Below are 14,365 nucleotides of genomic sequence, written 5' to 3'. Positions count from 1 at the left end.
TTTGTTTAAAAAATCTTTTGATGTATTGTTGCATTATATATTAATTTTATATTTATAATATTTATAATATATATATAATATATATATATATATATGTATGTGTAAAGTTATATTTTATATATTATATATTTTTATTTATTTCACAATTTTAATATTTTTTTTAAATTATTTGCGCTTGCATAAAATCATTTTCTTATTTTATATATTATATTTGTTGTTATATTTTGTATTAATATATATTTGTTATTACGATCCACAATATATATAATTGACAAATATCGTTACATACTTCATAGTTTACAAACTTTTATAAGTTATCATGACATATTGTTAAATTTTAAAAACAAAGTATTTTCTTAAAAATAGTGCATTTTTATTATTCAAAATAATAAATTTTGAAATTGACGACACATATATATAATATAAGATTATTATGTCATTATATTATATGGAATATAATTTATTATATTCGATATTTAACCTTTAAATACTTATATTATGTTGTTAAAGATAAAGTGTGTTAATGTATATTTTGAAATTTAAAAAAACGCGTTATAAATTTCAGAAATATTAATAAATATTGTTTTTTTATCTAATTCTTCATGTGCTCTATACCAAAGTCAAATGCTTTAAATTTGTTTACACGATGTCCTGGGTTATATTGTGGAAGAGAATTATTGTCAGATGGGAATTGGAGTGACTGTGGTGCATGTCCTCGAGGATTTAGAGCAAATGCCTCTTCAATATGTGTACCCTGTGATGATGAACCAATGCTTTATGATTGGCTTTATCTAGGATTTATGGCATTAGTAGCATTGGTACTACATTGGTTTTGTATTGATATGGTATCTAACCAGCGTAATATACCTAAGAAAGTGATTGCATTACATTTGTCTGCTTTATTGGAAGTTATTTCTGCATCTCTAATTACTTTACAATTGACAGATCCTGTAGGTAGTTTTAAAGTTAGATCATGTAAAGCTATGAAACTTTCAGATTGGTATACATTATTACACAATCCTAGTCCAAATTATGAAGAAACTTTACATTGTACACAAGAAGCTGTTTATCCTTTGTTAGTAATTTTTTAATCAATTTATTTAACTTTATTCAATTTGAAAAATTAAATAATTATATAATTATTCAATTCTTAGGTACACTATGGTGTTCATTTTTTATGCTTTAGGAACAGCTATTATGTTAATAATAAGACCAATTGTAGCCAAAAAATTTTTACCAAGACAAGGAAAATTTTCAATTTATGCTGCTCTTTATTTTTATCCTATTTTAGCATTACTACATGCAGTTGGTGGTGGTCTTATATGTAAGTGAAACAATTTGAAAAATTATATATTTTACAAATTATTTAATTATTATTACAAAAATTATGTATCTCTATATTTCTAATAATTATTTTTACAGATTATTCATTTCCATATATAACGATAATATTATCTGTATTATCTAATGCAGCACATTTTTCACTTAAATTAAATCAGGTAATATTTTTTTTTATTATTTACATTTAACTATATTTTTAAATATTTAATATAATTCATGTTTTTATTATTAATTTTTTTTTTTTTTCAGTCAATGAAAGCATTATTATTAAGTTGTGTATCAGATATGAAAAATGCAATAGTCATTTTAGGTCACTGGCTTTTATATGGATATGGTTTAATGGCTGCAGCAACTTTTCGTGGTTTTGGTATTCATCCAGCAATGCTTGCTTTAGTTCCTTTACCTGCATTGTTTTATATTCTTACAGCAAGATTTACAGACCCACATAAACTTCATATTGAATAAATATACATTGTAAAACTGTTTATTATTATTTATATATAATTTGATTATGACTAAAAAAAAATTCTTTTCTTAAATAACAAATGATAGGTTAATCAGAATTTCTATATTTTTTTTCATATTTAAATCATGCATCATATTTAATGATATTATTCATAAAAGCAATACATAATTATTTATAATGCTATAATATATAATAATATAAACATAGTAAGCATGAGATTATTATTAATTAATTATAAGTTTTTTTATCTCATAATTAATTTTTTGGAACAAATGTTAAAACAATTGTACTTTTGGCCGATATAGGAACCTTATTAGAAGGTAATTTTGTTCTGTAAAAAAAAAAAGCTTTATTAAAATTTATATATATAATAAAATAATTTTTTAATATTTTTTAATATCTAAATAAATAAAAATTATGAAATAATATTACCTTATTGTTTCGCCATCTTGCACATAATTAGGACTATATGCAATTACACTAACTTCTTCAGAAATTTGTGGTATTATAGAGAAGTCCACAACAGTAGGTTCTTCTGCCGATTGATACGCTACTAAGTAACCAGGATTGCCGCTCTTTAACCTAAATAATATTTATTTTTAATTCAATACTTTTACATGCATAATAAGAAAGAATGATTGACTCAGTTTTCAAAAATGAATGATAAATTAATATTTTATTATTTGTTAATTAAAATCATTAATATTTGAAGTTACTTTTACGGAAAACAGGTTTCATGCTATATGTTAGTAATAGAACTCACCAGCTTCTGCGTTGCATAGAAGGAAGCGTGGAACAAGGTAAATTGATCTTTGGTTAGTAAATTATATTCGTGTCAATAATGTGAGATATATACAATAGTATATGAATTTTGTTTGAAGATTATGTTTAAAGATTAAATATAGTATTAAAGCATAATTAAAATAATTATTTAGTATAATAGTAATTGTGATTGAACTCTTTTTAACATAAATAAATATTTCAATTACTTAATTTTATTTCTAAAAGATATAATTTTTATTAATTTGTTAATATTGTTTCCTTTATTATTGTTGTTGTTGTTATTGTTGTTATTGTTGTTGTTGTTGTTATTACAAGATTATAAAGATATATTATTCAGATTTAATGTATGAATGAAAAAAAAAATATCAATATTAAAAAAAAGAAAATACTTATATTACCTTGTGTATACAAATACACTTCCATTAATAGTTTTGAGCATTGTCTCTCCATAAAGGAATGTTAAGCTTTCTCGTGCTTTAGATAAAGTTGCAAAGGCATCTTTTGCAGATAAAGTATCATTCAATTTTAACACAGGTGTTCCAGGTAAAAGTAATATCATGAGTGTTAAACTGTCTGCTATATCTGCAGGCATTCTTTCTCTCAAATTATGTTTTTTGCCATTGATCTAATAAATAATATAATATATACAATATATAATATAATATAAATTTTATAAATATTTCAAATTAACTTACATCCCAAGCAGGCCAAGAAGTGAAATTAAGCCAATGAGAAATACCACGTTGTAAGGTTGTGGCATTTATACTACTATCTGCAGTTGTGAGAAATAATGAATTTTGTGGGATATCAATTAGTCTTTTTTTTTCATTATAAACTTCAAGCATGTCAGTACCAATATCATCTTGAAGAGCAAAAAATCTGGAAAAATTTTTGTTTGAAACGAAATTATATATATTTATATGTATACTATATGTATACTATATCATGAAGAATAACTAACCCTTTATTTTCTGTTTCATTATAAATTCTTTCTTGCCATTTTGTTAAGATATTAACATTTTCTGGACGATCTCTTGTATAAGCATGTACTAAAGAATTATAGTTATCTGCTTCAGTAGGTATAACACTTCTAAATTCATCATGAAGATTTGGATCTTCAATTAAGTATTGAATATTAGCTAAACGAAATCCACTTATTCCTAATTTTATCCAATGACTTAAAATATCCTAAGAGTTAATGAAGTACTATTAAATATATTTTTGTACTTATAATATAATGTAAATGTAATATAAAAAATAGAATAGAAAAATAACTTACAGAAAATTCTGCTACTACTGTTGGATTATTATAATTTAATTCAGGTTGCGTTTTATTGAATTGGTGAAAATAATATTGTGCTCTTTGTTCATTCCATTCCCATGCTGATCCACCATATACACTTAGCTAATAAATAAATAGTTTATATAATAATATATATAATAGAATGTATTTTTTAAGAATACAATACAGTTTGAAAAATTATAACTAACCCAATTATTAGGTGGATTACGTTTTCCATCAGATGTTATCTTTGCATCAGCCCAAACATAATAAGATGAGAATGGTTCTTCTCTTTCAATAGAACGTTTAAACCAAGGATGTTCAATTGATGTATGACTTGGATCTAATTCTAAAATAATATATTGCTCTCTATCTTTTGCAGCTTTTATAAGAGCTTCCAAATCACTTAGAGTTCCTAATTCTGGTTTAATGTTTTTGAAATCTTCTGTACCTCCTATTTTTTAAAATACTATATTTTATCTATTATCTATATTATGATAAATTATACATATATACATAAAAATTATATATGTACCTGTTAAACTTTCTTTAACTATGGAAGCAAGAGAAATTGCATCTATGTTCTGCTCTTTTAATATATCTAACAAAGATTCCACACCTTTTAGATCATGAGTATTTGTCTCAACAGGATCTAATTGAACAATAGAACTTCTTTCCCACCATTCTTTAGGTTTTGGTGCAGTACATTTTGGAGCCATTACCACAATAGCTATAGCACCAGCTAGCATAGCTACCCAAAGTAACCAAAAAGTAACAAATAAGAACCATCTTAATCGAATCCAAAATGGATCATTAGCAAATTTCATTAATTCTTCTTTTCCCATTCCAGACAGAGCTTGCTTAACTGTTTCAATATCAATTTTAGTATCCCCATTTTCGGAGATAAATTTTACCTATTTGAAATAATAATATATTATATAAGAAATTAATAAATTTGATATGCAATGAATCATGGTTATTTTCCGAATTTTTTTATTTTAACTTTACTCTCTAGTTTTTATACAACATCTATACAAGATGATGTAATAATAAAAAATATTTAGTTTCAAATAATAAATTCAGAATATTATAAAATATAGAATACATGAAATATGTGAAAAGAGATTAGAAAGTTATTTAAAATTCGAAAGTAAATTAATTATTTTATTATTGAACAAAAGAAATGATGAATAAATAAAATTAAAACTAATGTAAAAAAAAGAAATATCAATTATTCTTGTATGAAATAAAAATAATAACAATAATGATAAAAAAGAAGAAAATAATTTTTTAATTCTAATTATTTAATTATATGAAAATAATACATTTTATTGATCGTGTAACGATAAAACATGTTTCAAGAATATGCTTATGAACATACCTCGGTCGTATCTTTTATAGGAGAAATTTTACTTTCATCCTTGAGCATTTTTTCGTGGACCCCATCATCAATTTCGTTTTCATTATTTGGTTTTCCCATTGTAATATTTTCTACTTTTTCTTGTCTAACTGTATCGTCGTCCGGTAACGCCTTGTATGTAGCGGTGGCGACAACTGCCGTTTCTTTCGCGTTCCCATTCGCTTCGACACTATCTAAATTCAACCTCCCACTCTCCATTATGATTATCGAACAAAACCAAGGTCGTGCTTGAATTATCTTATATGATGGGGATGTGCGAAAATTCTTTTTTTCTTAATGAACTTCTGATGAATCTTACGCACCCTGAGTTTCAAGAATGACTGAACAAACGCGTTTTAAGCCATGAAGATGTCTGGCTGGTTCTTATTCTCTTTTTGTCACTACACCTATTTACTTTACTACTACAAACATAAGACACAAAGTAAAATCAGGGACGGCTATCCTTGTACCAAATGATAATTTCACAATTTTAAAATAAATAGTATTGAGATTTATAATATATTATAAAAATTAAAAAATATTCATAGTTTTTTTGATATATTAAATAAATAATTTTTATTCAAATAAAAGTAGATAATTATATTAATTTGATAAAGATTTATATTTTTATATTGCATTAAAATATTTTGATAAATATAAAATAAAATTAAAAAAAAAGAATAGATAACTTAAAACATATTTTAAAGAATTTAGAATTAGAAATATATTATATATATAAAATTATTAAAAAAATTGTTGGAAATAATCGTTTTGTATGGGGTTCTGTATTTCTATAGTCCAGTACTGATGTAAAGTCTCCCCTTTCGATTCAATGATTCCACCGACGAATAGAATACTTGCACGAAAGACAGTGCAGAAGGTATATATATATGTGTATATGTGTGTATGTGATGTGTGTGTAATACTTATCGACATAATTTATTTTTATTGGATATTTCGAAATTACAATTGCAGAATATTTAAAGATATTATTTTGGAAATATTCTATATCCTTTTACAATTTTATTTAATAGTAATTCTATCAAAAATAAAGAACTAAATGATTATCTTATATCTTGTTAATAATACAAAAAATATACTATTTTTATAAATCGATACATCGATTTTTTATTTATCGATTTATTCAGAAAGATTGGAAATAGGAAGATTGTATATTATATTAATTCAAATTTTGGAAAGTTTACTGAAACAATATAAATTAAAATAGTTATAAAACATAAGAGTAAAGATGAATAAAATTTATTATTTAAATACTTACTGTATTTGTTACATTTACAATGACTATATCCTCGGAATTGTGACATATTTTTGAAATGAAGCAGCAATGAGATAAAATGGATATAATAATTACTACTATTAACATCGCCCATAAAAACCAAAATATACAGAGACGAATATTCATACATATTGGATCAATTGTATAATATTTAAAATTATCGCTCGCTAATTCTGAAAAAAAGATTTATTTTATATCTATTTAAATAAATATTTTTTGTTTTGTTATTCTTTAAATTTAAGTTTTAATTTATCAACAATTTAATATATTTTTAACTATGATTTATATACGTACATTTTATTTTATGTTTTTAAATTGTACGCATAAATTATTAGATATAATTTCGATCGATCGAATCTAGATTCAATATTTTAATTTATAGAACTTCCGGTCTCGAATTGCACATGATATATGAATGCGCGAGCATATATGTTATGATTGGTTGAATTTAAATTTGAGATTTCATTCAAATATCGTTCTCCTACTGTACGCGTACTTTGCACGTTTTGTGTATAGTGATGTCAAACCTGTGTCTTTTTTCTGTTTGGATTCGCCAAATTGTACAGCCTCATAAATCGATTTGTCACAAAAAAGGTGAGTAGTTTCTGCAGATCCCATTGTTCTGTATTCCTTTTCGTATTCTTCGTATTTTTCACTATTGTAACCAGTGATTAGTAGATTTCTTGAATTATCGTTTTTTCCTTCGCACGTTCGTTTGCTTTCCGATTAGATAAAAATATTTGTGCTTACACTACTTAAGTACGATTTAGGCTGACCATTAATGATCGGTATTACAAAATTACAATATTACCAGACAATGAAGACGAATACGACATTTCTGTCCGTGATAAATATAGACATGAATAGATAGCAATTGAATTATAGATAGCAGTGAAATTTCTTTTACTGCCCCTATTACTGTTTGTCTTTTGTGCTTATCTTATGAGAGATACATTTATTGAATGTATTTGCGTTTATTTAAATCCTGTTTTTCTGATTAAAAAGGAATCTGTATATAAATGATAAACTGAATGACATAAATGTGATATTTTAAATTACAATGCACTATCTATAATCACAAATTCAATGAGGGATATGTTCTTACTGTTTACGAGGCAACGAACTGTTTAAAATTTTTATTTTGCCTTACTTCACGTTCGTTTGCATTTCAAACAAATCGATAATACTTATATCGTTATTAAATGTATAATTATACCAACGGAAATAAGATTTATTTTTTATTATAATTTATAATTTTAAATATAACTGATTTATAAACAACATATGCCACTATCTGACATCACATTGCTTAGTTTATTATGAGTCATTCAATTCATTAATTGCTTTGAATATGTGAATGTACTTGAATAGTATTTGTTATTATTAATATAAATTATAATATTTCAGAACCAGAATATTAATATCTGAGGCTGATGCTTCTGTTATTAAAAATAAATTTTATATTTATAAAATATATTTAACATATATAAAATGGGATGGATTAAACATATATTTGTTACTTTTGTATTTATAAGTTCTTATTAATAGAAAAATATTTACTTTTACTATTTTTTATTCTAACTAAATTTTTTCTATAAAATTTAAAATTCTATAAAATTTGAGTTAATAAAATGATGAAAAGTTAAATAATAATGTTACTGCAATACTTATACTTGTTATTATATGTATTGATGAACAAATAATAGCTGAATTTTTTTCAGTTGTCGTCGAAGTTGTAGTTGTTTCAGTTGTGTTATTTCCTTCAGATGTATTACAATTGCATGTATCAGCTTTTAGTACTAATGCCGCATTTGCTGTGAGTATAATGTTTTTTGGTGAAATGGTTGCTCTAATAAATAAATTATTCAATTATCTTTGTGAATAGTTAACAAAAAAATAATCTTTTATGATACAAGAGATATCGCTTACGTATTGTGAACAGCATTACTAGAAGCGATAATAATATCCAGAGGATCTTCAAAATTCGGATATAATGACATTAAATTAACCGTTTCATATCGTAGTCCCAAATTAATAACAATAAAATATGTAGGATTATTTTCTAAAGATCTAATAAAAAATAAAATTAAATACTTATTGAATATTTATTGAATATATTATTACGTACCTTTTAAAAATAAATATGCGACCATCATTTAAGGTTGCAAATTCATAATCTCCATGAGTAAATACTTTATCCTTCCTAAGAGCAGCAAGTAATTTATATGTGTTCAAATTGCTATGTGATTTATATTGCTGAGCTTCAACATTCCTTTCTTTATAATCTGGATGAAGAGGAAGATATGTAGTTTTATTAGACGAAAATCCTGCTGAGATATTAAAGTTCCATTGCATTGGTGTCCTTGCAGGATCTCTGGAATAATTTGCATATGTTTCCTTCGTTCTCGAACAGCCCATAGGATCGATTGTTTCATTCCATAATATTTTTCTATCTAACATAGCAATCTCTTCTCCATAATAAGTATATGCTTGACCAGGTAACAATAGATTAAGCATATGAAGTCCATCTACGCGATTTAATCCGATCCTTGAGGCTGCTCTTGAATTATCATGATTGGAAAGCTAAAATTATATAGATCGTCTTTTTAAGTTCAAAATAAATAGCGGAAAATTATTATTGTAATATATGCATTCTTACCACCCAATTTGTGCTTGCTTTGTTGGGAATTTTTTTAAACCAATTTTCCAGAACATTTCTAATATGATCAGCAGTGCTTGTATTATGAACTGAAGTAATTAATCGGAAATTAAAAGGTGGAATTCCATTGTGTGTTGAATTACCATAAAGTGATATCAACACTTCATCAGAGTCATAAGATTCAGCAATCAATAATCTGAAAATAGTTACATCATTTTAATATGAAGATAAAATATGAAGATTATGAATTAAAATAAGATTTTTAATATTTCTATACATACTTTGAAGTTGCATTATTTTTTTTTACCCAATCATCAATATATGAGCGAAACTTATATACAAGAACTGTGTTTTCTGGTAATCCAGATGTTGCATTTCCTTTAAATTCATTTTTTAAATCTATATCTTCATAGAAATATGATACTGCACTGATTCGAAAACCATCAACATTTTTTTTTAACCAAAAGTTGAAAACATTCTAAAATAAGAAAATAAATTATTATATATAATGTATATATAAATATATATAAATTATGTATATAAAATTTATTTATTTATATTATCATAATGCAAATATTTTACCAATAATTCTTGCAATACATTTTCATTTCTTAAATTCAGATCAGGTTGAGATTTATGAAATTTATGATAATACCATTGTTTTCTATTATCATGCCATGTCCATGCAGATCCCTCTTCATCATTGTAAGTGCTTACCTAAATTAAAAATAATATTAATTTATCAGATTTCTCAAAATTATTTAAATAATTATAAAAAAGTTACCCAATTATTAGGAGGAATTTTTTTGTTCCCGTCTGTAAATCCATTTGCCCAAATATAATAGTCATTATAAGGTTTAATATTTTTACTTGACAATGAAAACCATTCATGTTGATCGCTTGAATGATTTGGTACTATATCTAAAATCACCTTCAGATCTAAAACATTTTATTTTATTAAAAGAAATTGATATTTATATTGGATAAATAAATTATTGAGACATACCACGATTATGTGCTTCCTTTATAAGCTCATCAAAATCCTGAAGATTACCAAATAGAGGATGAATGTCAGTATAATTAGAAATATCGTATCCAGAATCTATAAGTGGTGATGAATAAATAGGGTTCAACCAAATTGCATCGATTCCAAGGCCTTTTAGATAATCGAGACGATTTATGATACCTGTATGACATTAGAAACTTATTTAAATTATATTTTTTTACATTAAATATTTGTTATTTTTATAAATCATAAAATATTTATTTCTCCATATGTCTTTCTTGTCTATGTATCAAAAATATTATGATAGCATTAAATCATAGCATTATATTTTTCATAATAATTTCTAAATCAATGAATAAAATAATTATTTCCATCGTATGATAACATAAGAATTTTATCTATGACATATGAAAAATTTGAACTTCAGTTGGTACATATTATACATGACCAACGAATGATAATCGAGACCTACCCTAACACAACCCTGTAAGATTAATGTTTCGCTCATTTAACGTTTACAATACATTTTTTTATATTCCAAGAATAAATTTATGATACATTTTATAAAATCATTGTATTATATATATATATATCATATACTATCATATATATATAACTATGAACGTTTTTATAAGAAACATTATTTAGAATTTATTTCAAACAAATCTTTGTGAATAATAAGCTTCCAAACGATCAGATTCGAAACTAAATAGAATTTTATTGCTAACAATATCATGTTCTTTTTTCATTTTCGCGTGCATTCGTTATGAATTACTACCAAATATCATATTTTTCAATTAATTCGAGATCCCGATATTTATAATTTATTTACAACGCATTAATCATTAACACATCTGTACATTTACGTTTAAATCGTACCCTTTAAATCACCCTCGCCATTTCCATCGCTGTCTTGAAATCCCCTCGGCCAAATTTGATAAATCAAAGCGGTTTCCCACCATTGCTTGTCGACCAATTTGGAATTGCTCGATCCCATAAGAAGAATACCCAGAATTAATCGTAGAACAACACAATAGTGATCCATTTCGTCGTCCAATTGTCGTTGAAACTTCGATTCATGATCCGCAATTCCGCTATTATATATATTTTTGGCAGAAACCGGTTTATCGCTTTATCTATTGCTATCACTACGTCCTTATCGCTCTTATTCCTTGTTCCATATAAGTTATAGCCGTGTCATTTACGTGTACCGAAACATTCCTTTAATCTCTATCGTCATGACGAATCATCGCGATAAATTTTTATTTGACCAGTGAAGAGGAAAATCTAATACCAGCTCCATTGCGAAAGGGGTATAATTATACAAATTGCTTGAGAAAGGTCTCCGCATTGCATATTGATGATGTTGAAGATACCAACTGATGATTTGCTGAAAGTAAAAAAAAGATAAAATTTCTTTGAGTTCTTTGTATTTCGTTTCAAAATAGATAGTCTAAAATTTAATCAATCTACGTTATGCAATATAATTAGAACAATTTTATCTTACCATCCTTTTAGACATTAAACTTGTTGTCTATTCCTGGTTGCTGCTTTCGTATCGAGAGCTATTCGTTCAGAGATCATTCTCGAGTGGCTGTTGACACTACACAGTGAATGCTCAAGACGAAAGCTTGGAACATCGCTGCCAAGAAAAAGATTTTCTGGCGTTCATCCTGAATAAAGTTCTGCCGAGAGATCAGACAGCATCGGTTTACTTTGAATTTTACTCGATCATTTGCTAAAAATTCAAATTCATCAAGAATCGTACATAAATTATCCCCGCCGTATTTTTAACACGAATATTTTTCTTTTTATCCCCCTCCTTTGCCGCACACCATCGTTTTCTGGCAGCTAGAAATTGTACGCTCGCAGTAATTAATTCCATCGATTTCCGCTTAATTAAAACTCCGCCCGCGACTTGTAAAAACACGACGCGTCGCGGCCCAGCACCGTTTTAATTCGGTTCTGCGCGGCGAGTAAAAAGGTGGTGTGCCATTGGAAAAATACATTATCTCCGTTCCTGCATTTCAACGAAATTCATCCGACTCTCGGCCTCCTGGTAATTCATTCTCGCGGTTAACCCTTTCTCGGTTTCCGACCGAGCCAACTTTCGCGCGTTCAGCTGACCACGGAATGCCTTATTGCGTCATCTAATTCGAGGTGTAAGCCTCTTACTACGATTCTGCGTTCCGCGAGAGAAATTTATTCGTCTCATCGTTCACGAGATGATTCATAAGTTCGTGATACATAATTTAGGGATTGTATTCATAAAGAAGATTAAAATGAAAGACATCGTATAAATGCACCAGTATATCTCAGATTGCGAGAGATTAAAGAAAATGCGTTCTTACGTGTTTTTCAAGTGTTCATAAAAATATAGTGTCCATTCGATACACAATTTGCACGTATCAAACAAGATGAAGATCTATAGCGATAATTCTTTAATTCTTTAATTTCTTGATCCAATATTTTCTAATTTATATACAATACTCGTGTACGTACAAATTCCTTTAAATTCGATTCGAAGATAAAATTCGATGACACGCCAAATACGTCGAAATAATTTGAAAGAGATTGGTATTGGATGGTATAGAATGGTTGGTTATTTATCGTATGGACGAGTTATTGAAACGAATGAATTGATGTATTGAAAATTCGATCATTTTGTTCTTCTCCATCGTTTCGTCACGCATGGAACGAATTATTAATCACCATACGCAGTATACCATTTATTTGCACCGTACACCGTATTGACAATACAAATTATCGAGTCACACCACGCGTTAAATAATTTCCACGTGTGTAAAAATTTATTTATGTTACATACTGTGGTTTACTTTATAAATAATCCCTATTTCCTTTTCGATTTTCGATCCTCAATGGCTCTTTTATAACTCGTTTATAACGGCACTTGTACAACACAGTTACTCGTCTTTTAATTAATATCCACAATAATTCGAATAATATGTTTTCGGAGAATACAACGTTTTCTATCAGGACGTCTACATGTATAGGATTCAGAGATAGATCTGTTCGTTTCTCGGCTGCTCATAATGGACAGTGAGATATCGTTTGTCCCCCAACGTCGAAAAGAAAAATAATATAATTTGCATAGCGCCGTCAGATAACGATGACCCAGCAGCTGATCGATTTCTCCCGCAGTTTTTGCGTTTGTCCAAATTATGATTCTTTCTTATCATCGCAGAGAAGGGATGGAATTAGGATGAATGGATAAATTATATCTGGTTGTTTGGATATTCCTGGATTTTTTATTAAAAATTTTTAATAAGAAAAATCGATCCACGATTTTTATCGATAGATTATCGATAGCATTTTAAAAGTTTAATTTAAGTGGCGATATATTAAATTCTGACGATCGAGAACAGCCATTTATGCGACAAAGCATCGAATTTATTCCGATTTATTTTAAACTTTACTCGTCATTTATTTGCCTCTCCTTTATCTCTGCTATTCTGTTAACGCAATATCTCTCAAAATATTCACGGTTTAATTTCATATCACGATTTATTCTTTTTACCAAAATAAAGAACGAGGTATTCCAAAAGGATTTTAAAAAGATGGATCGAGGTTGGAAATTCTTTGTAAAATATTTATAATTCATCGAAGGTGAAAATTTCTAAAAAAATTTGGTTGTTTGTCGTACAACCTTATCTTAATTTAATCTTATTTATAAGGCTTGTATATATATATTTTATAAAAAAAAATCATTCCACGCACGTATATATATTTCATCACATTTTTGCGATACGAGCACATTCCTGATAAATTAAATTTCCTTTAATCCAACATACTCTTCATCTTCAAAATAAATCTGTTTCCTTCCTGAACCATGCAAATGCTGCGATCGATAATTTAATTTAAAATTATCTCAATAGGAAATTATATCTCGTCAACAAATCGAAAATTATTAATCATCAATCATTAGTGGCGAGATTTATATCGAAGGAATGTTAATTCACGATATTTCGCGCGAAAACATTTATATTTTTGTTTATCCCGTTCTATCCCACTGGTCTCTAATTAAAAAGAAAGAAAGAAAAAAAAAGAAAAAGCAATTACTCGGTTTATTTATCCGTTCAACTGCAGATTCGACTATTCCACGATAGCGGAA

General features: G+C 26.9%; 3 protein-coding genes and 1 pseudogene across 3 annotated transcripts; 1 reads left to right on the top strand and 3 right to left on the bottom strand.

Moving 5' to 3' along the window:
* The first annotated feature begins 97 nt into the window (after positions 1 to 97).
* Positions 98 to 1,825, top strand: LOC107994366 (JNK1/MAPK8-associated membrane protein). Its single transcript, XM_017051234.3, has 4 exons — positions 98 to 1,075; positions 1,155 to 1,324; positions 1,423 to 1,499; positions 1,591 to 1,825. The coding sequence occupies exons 1-4, from the start codon at positions 603 to 605 to the stop codon at positions 1,804 to 1,806; spliced, it is 936 nt and encodes a 311-aa protein (XP_016906723.1). The 5' UTR covers positions 98 to 602; the 3' UTR covers positions 1,807 to 1,825.
* Positions 1,826 to 1,912: 87 nt separating this feature from the next.
* LOC107994310 (amino acid transporter heavy chain SLC3A1-like) lies at positions 1,913 to 5,716 on the bottom strand. The gene is made up of 9 exons (XM_062074879.1): positions 5,254 to 5,716; positions 4,408 to 4,786; positions 4,082 to 4,326; positions 3,870 to 3,995; positions 3,552 to 3,778; positions 3,286 to 3,469; positions 2,989 to 3,215; positions 2,240 to 2,389; positions 1,913 to 2,138 (listed from the first exon to the last, which is right to left on the bottom strand). The coding sequence occupies exons 1-9, from the start codon at positions 5,488 to 5,490 to the stop codon at positions 2,063 to 2,065; spliced, it is 1,851 nt and encodes a 616-aa protein (XP_061930863.1). The 5' UTR covers positions 5,491 to 5,716; the 3' UTR covers positions 1,913 to 2,062.
* On the bottom strand, positions 5,156 to 7,632 carry LOC107994368 (uncharacterized; annotated as a pseudogene).
* Positions 7,633 to 7,778: 146 nt separating this feature from the next.
* On the bottom strand, positions 7,779 to 13,483 carry LOC107994367 (maltase A3-like). The gene is made up of 10 exons (XM_017051237.3): positions 11,741 to 13,483; positions 11,113 to 11,623; positions 10,234 to 10,413; positions 10,012 to 10,166; positions 9,810 to 9,944; positions 9,509 to 9,705; positions 9,228 to 9,423; positions 8,697 to 9,151; positions 8,498 to 8,638; positions 7,779 to 8,417 (listed from the first exon to the last, which is right to left on the bottom strand). The coding sequence occupies exons 2-10, from the start codon at positions 11,276 to 11,278 to the stop codon at positions 8,192 to 8,194; spliced, it is 1,851 nt and encodes a 616-aa protein (XP_016906726.2). The 5' UTR covers positions 11,279 to 11,623; positions 11,741 to 13,483; the 3' UTR covers positions 7,779 to 8,191.
* Positions 13,484 to 14,365: the final 882 nt, after the last annotated feature.

The sequence above is a fragment of the Apis cerana genome, linkage group LG5 (genome assembly GCF_029169275.1).
Source record: "Apis cerana isolate GH-2021 linkage group LG5, AcerK_1.0, whole genome shotgun sequence".
NCBI lineage: Eukaryota > Metazoa > Arthropoda > Insecta > Hymenoptera > Apidae > Apis > Apis cerana.
The sequence above is the reverse complement of the archived record's forward strand: the minus strand, read 5'-3'. Positions and strand labels throughout refer to the sequence as shown.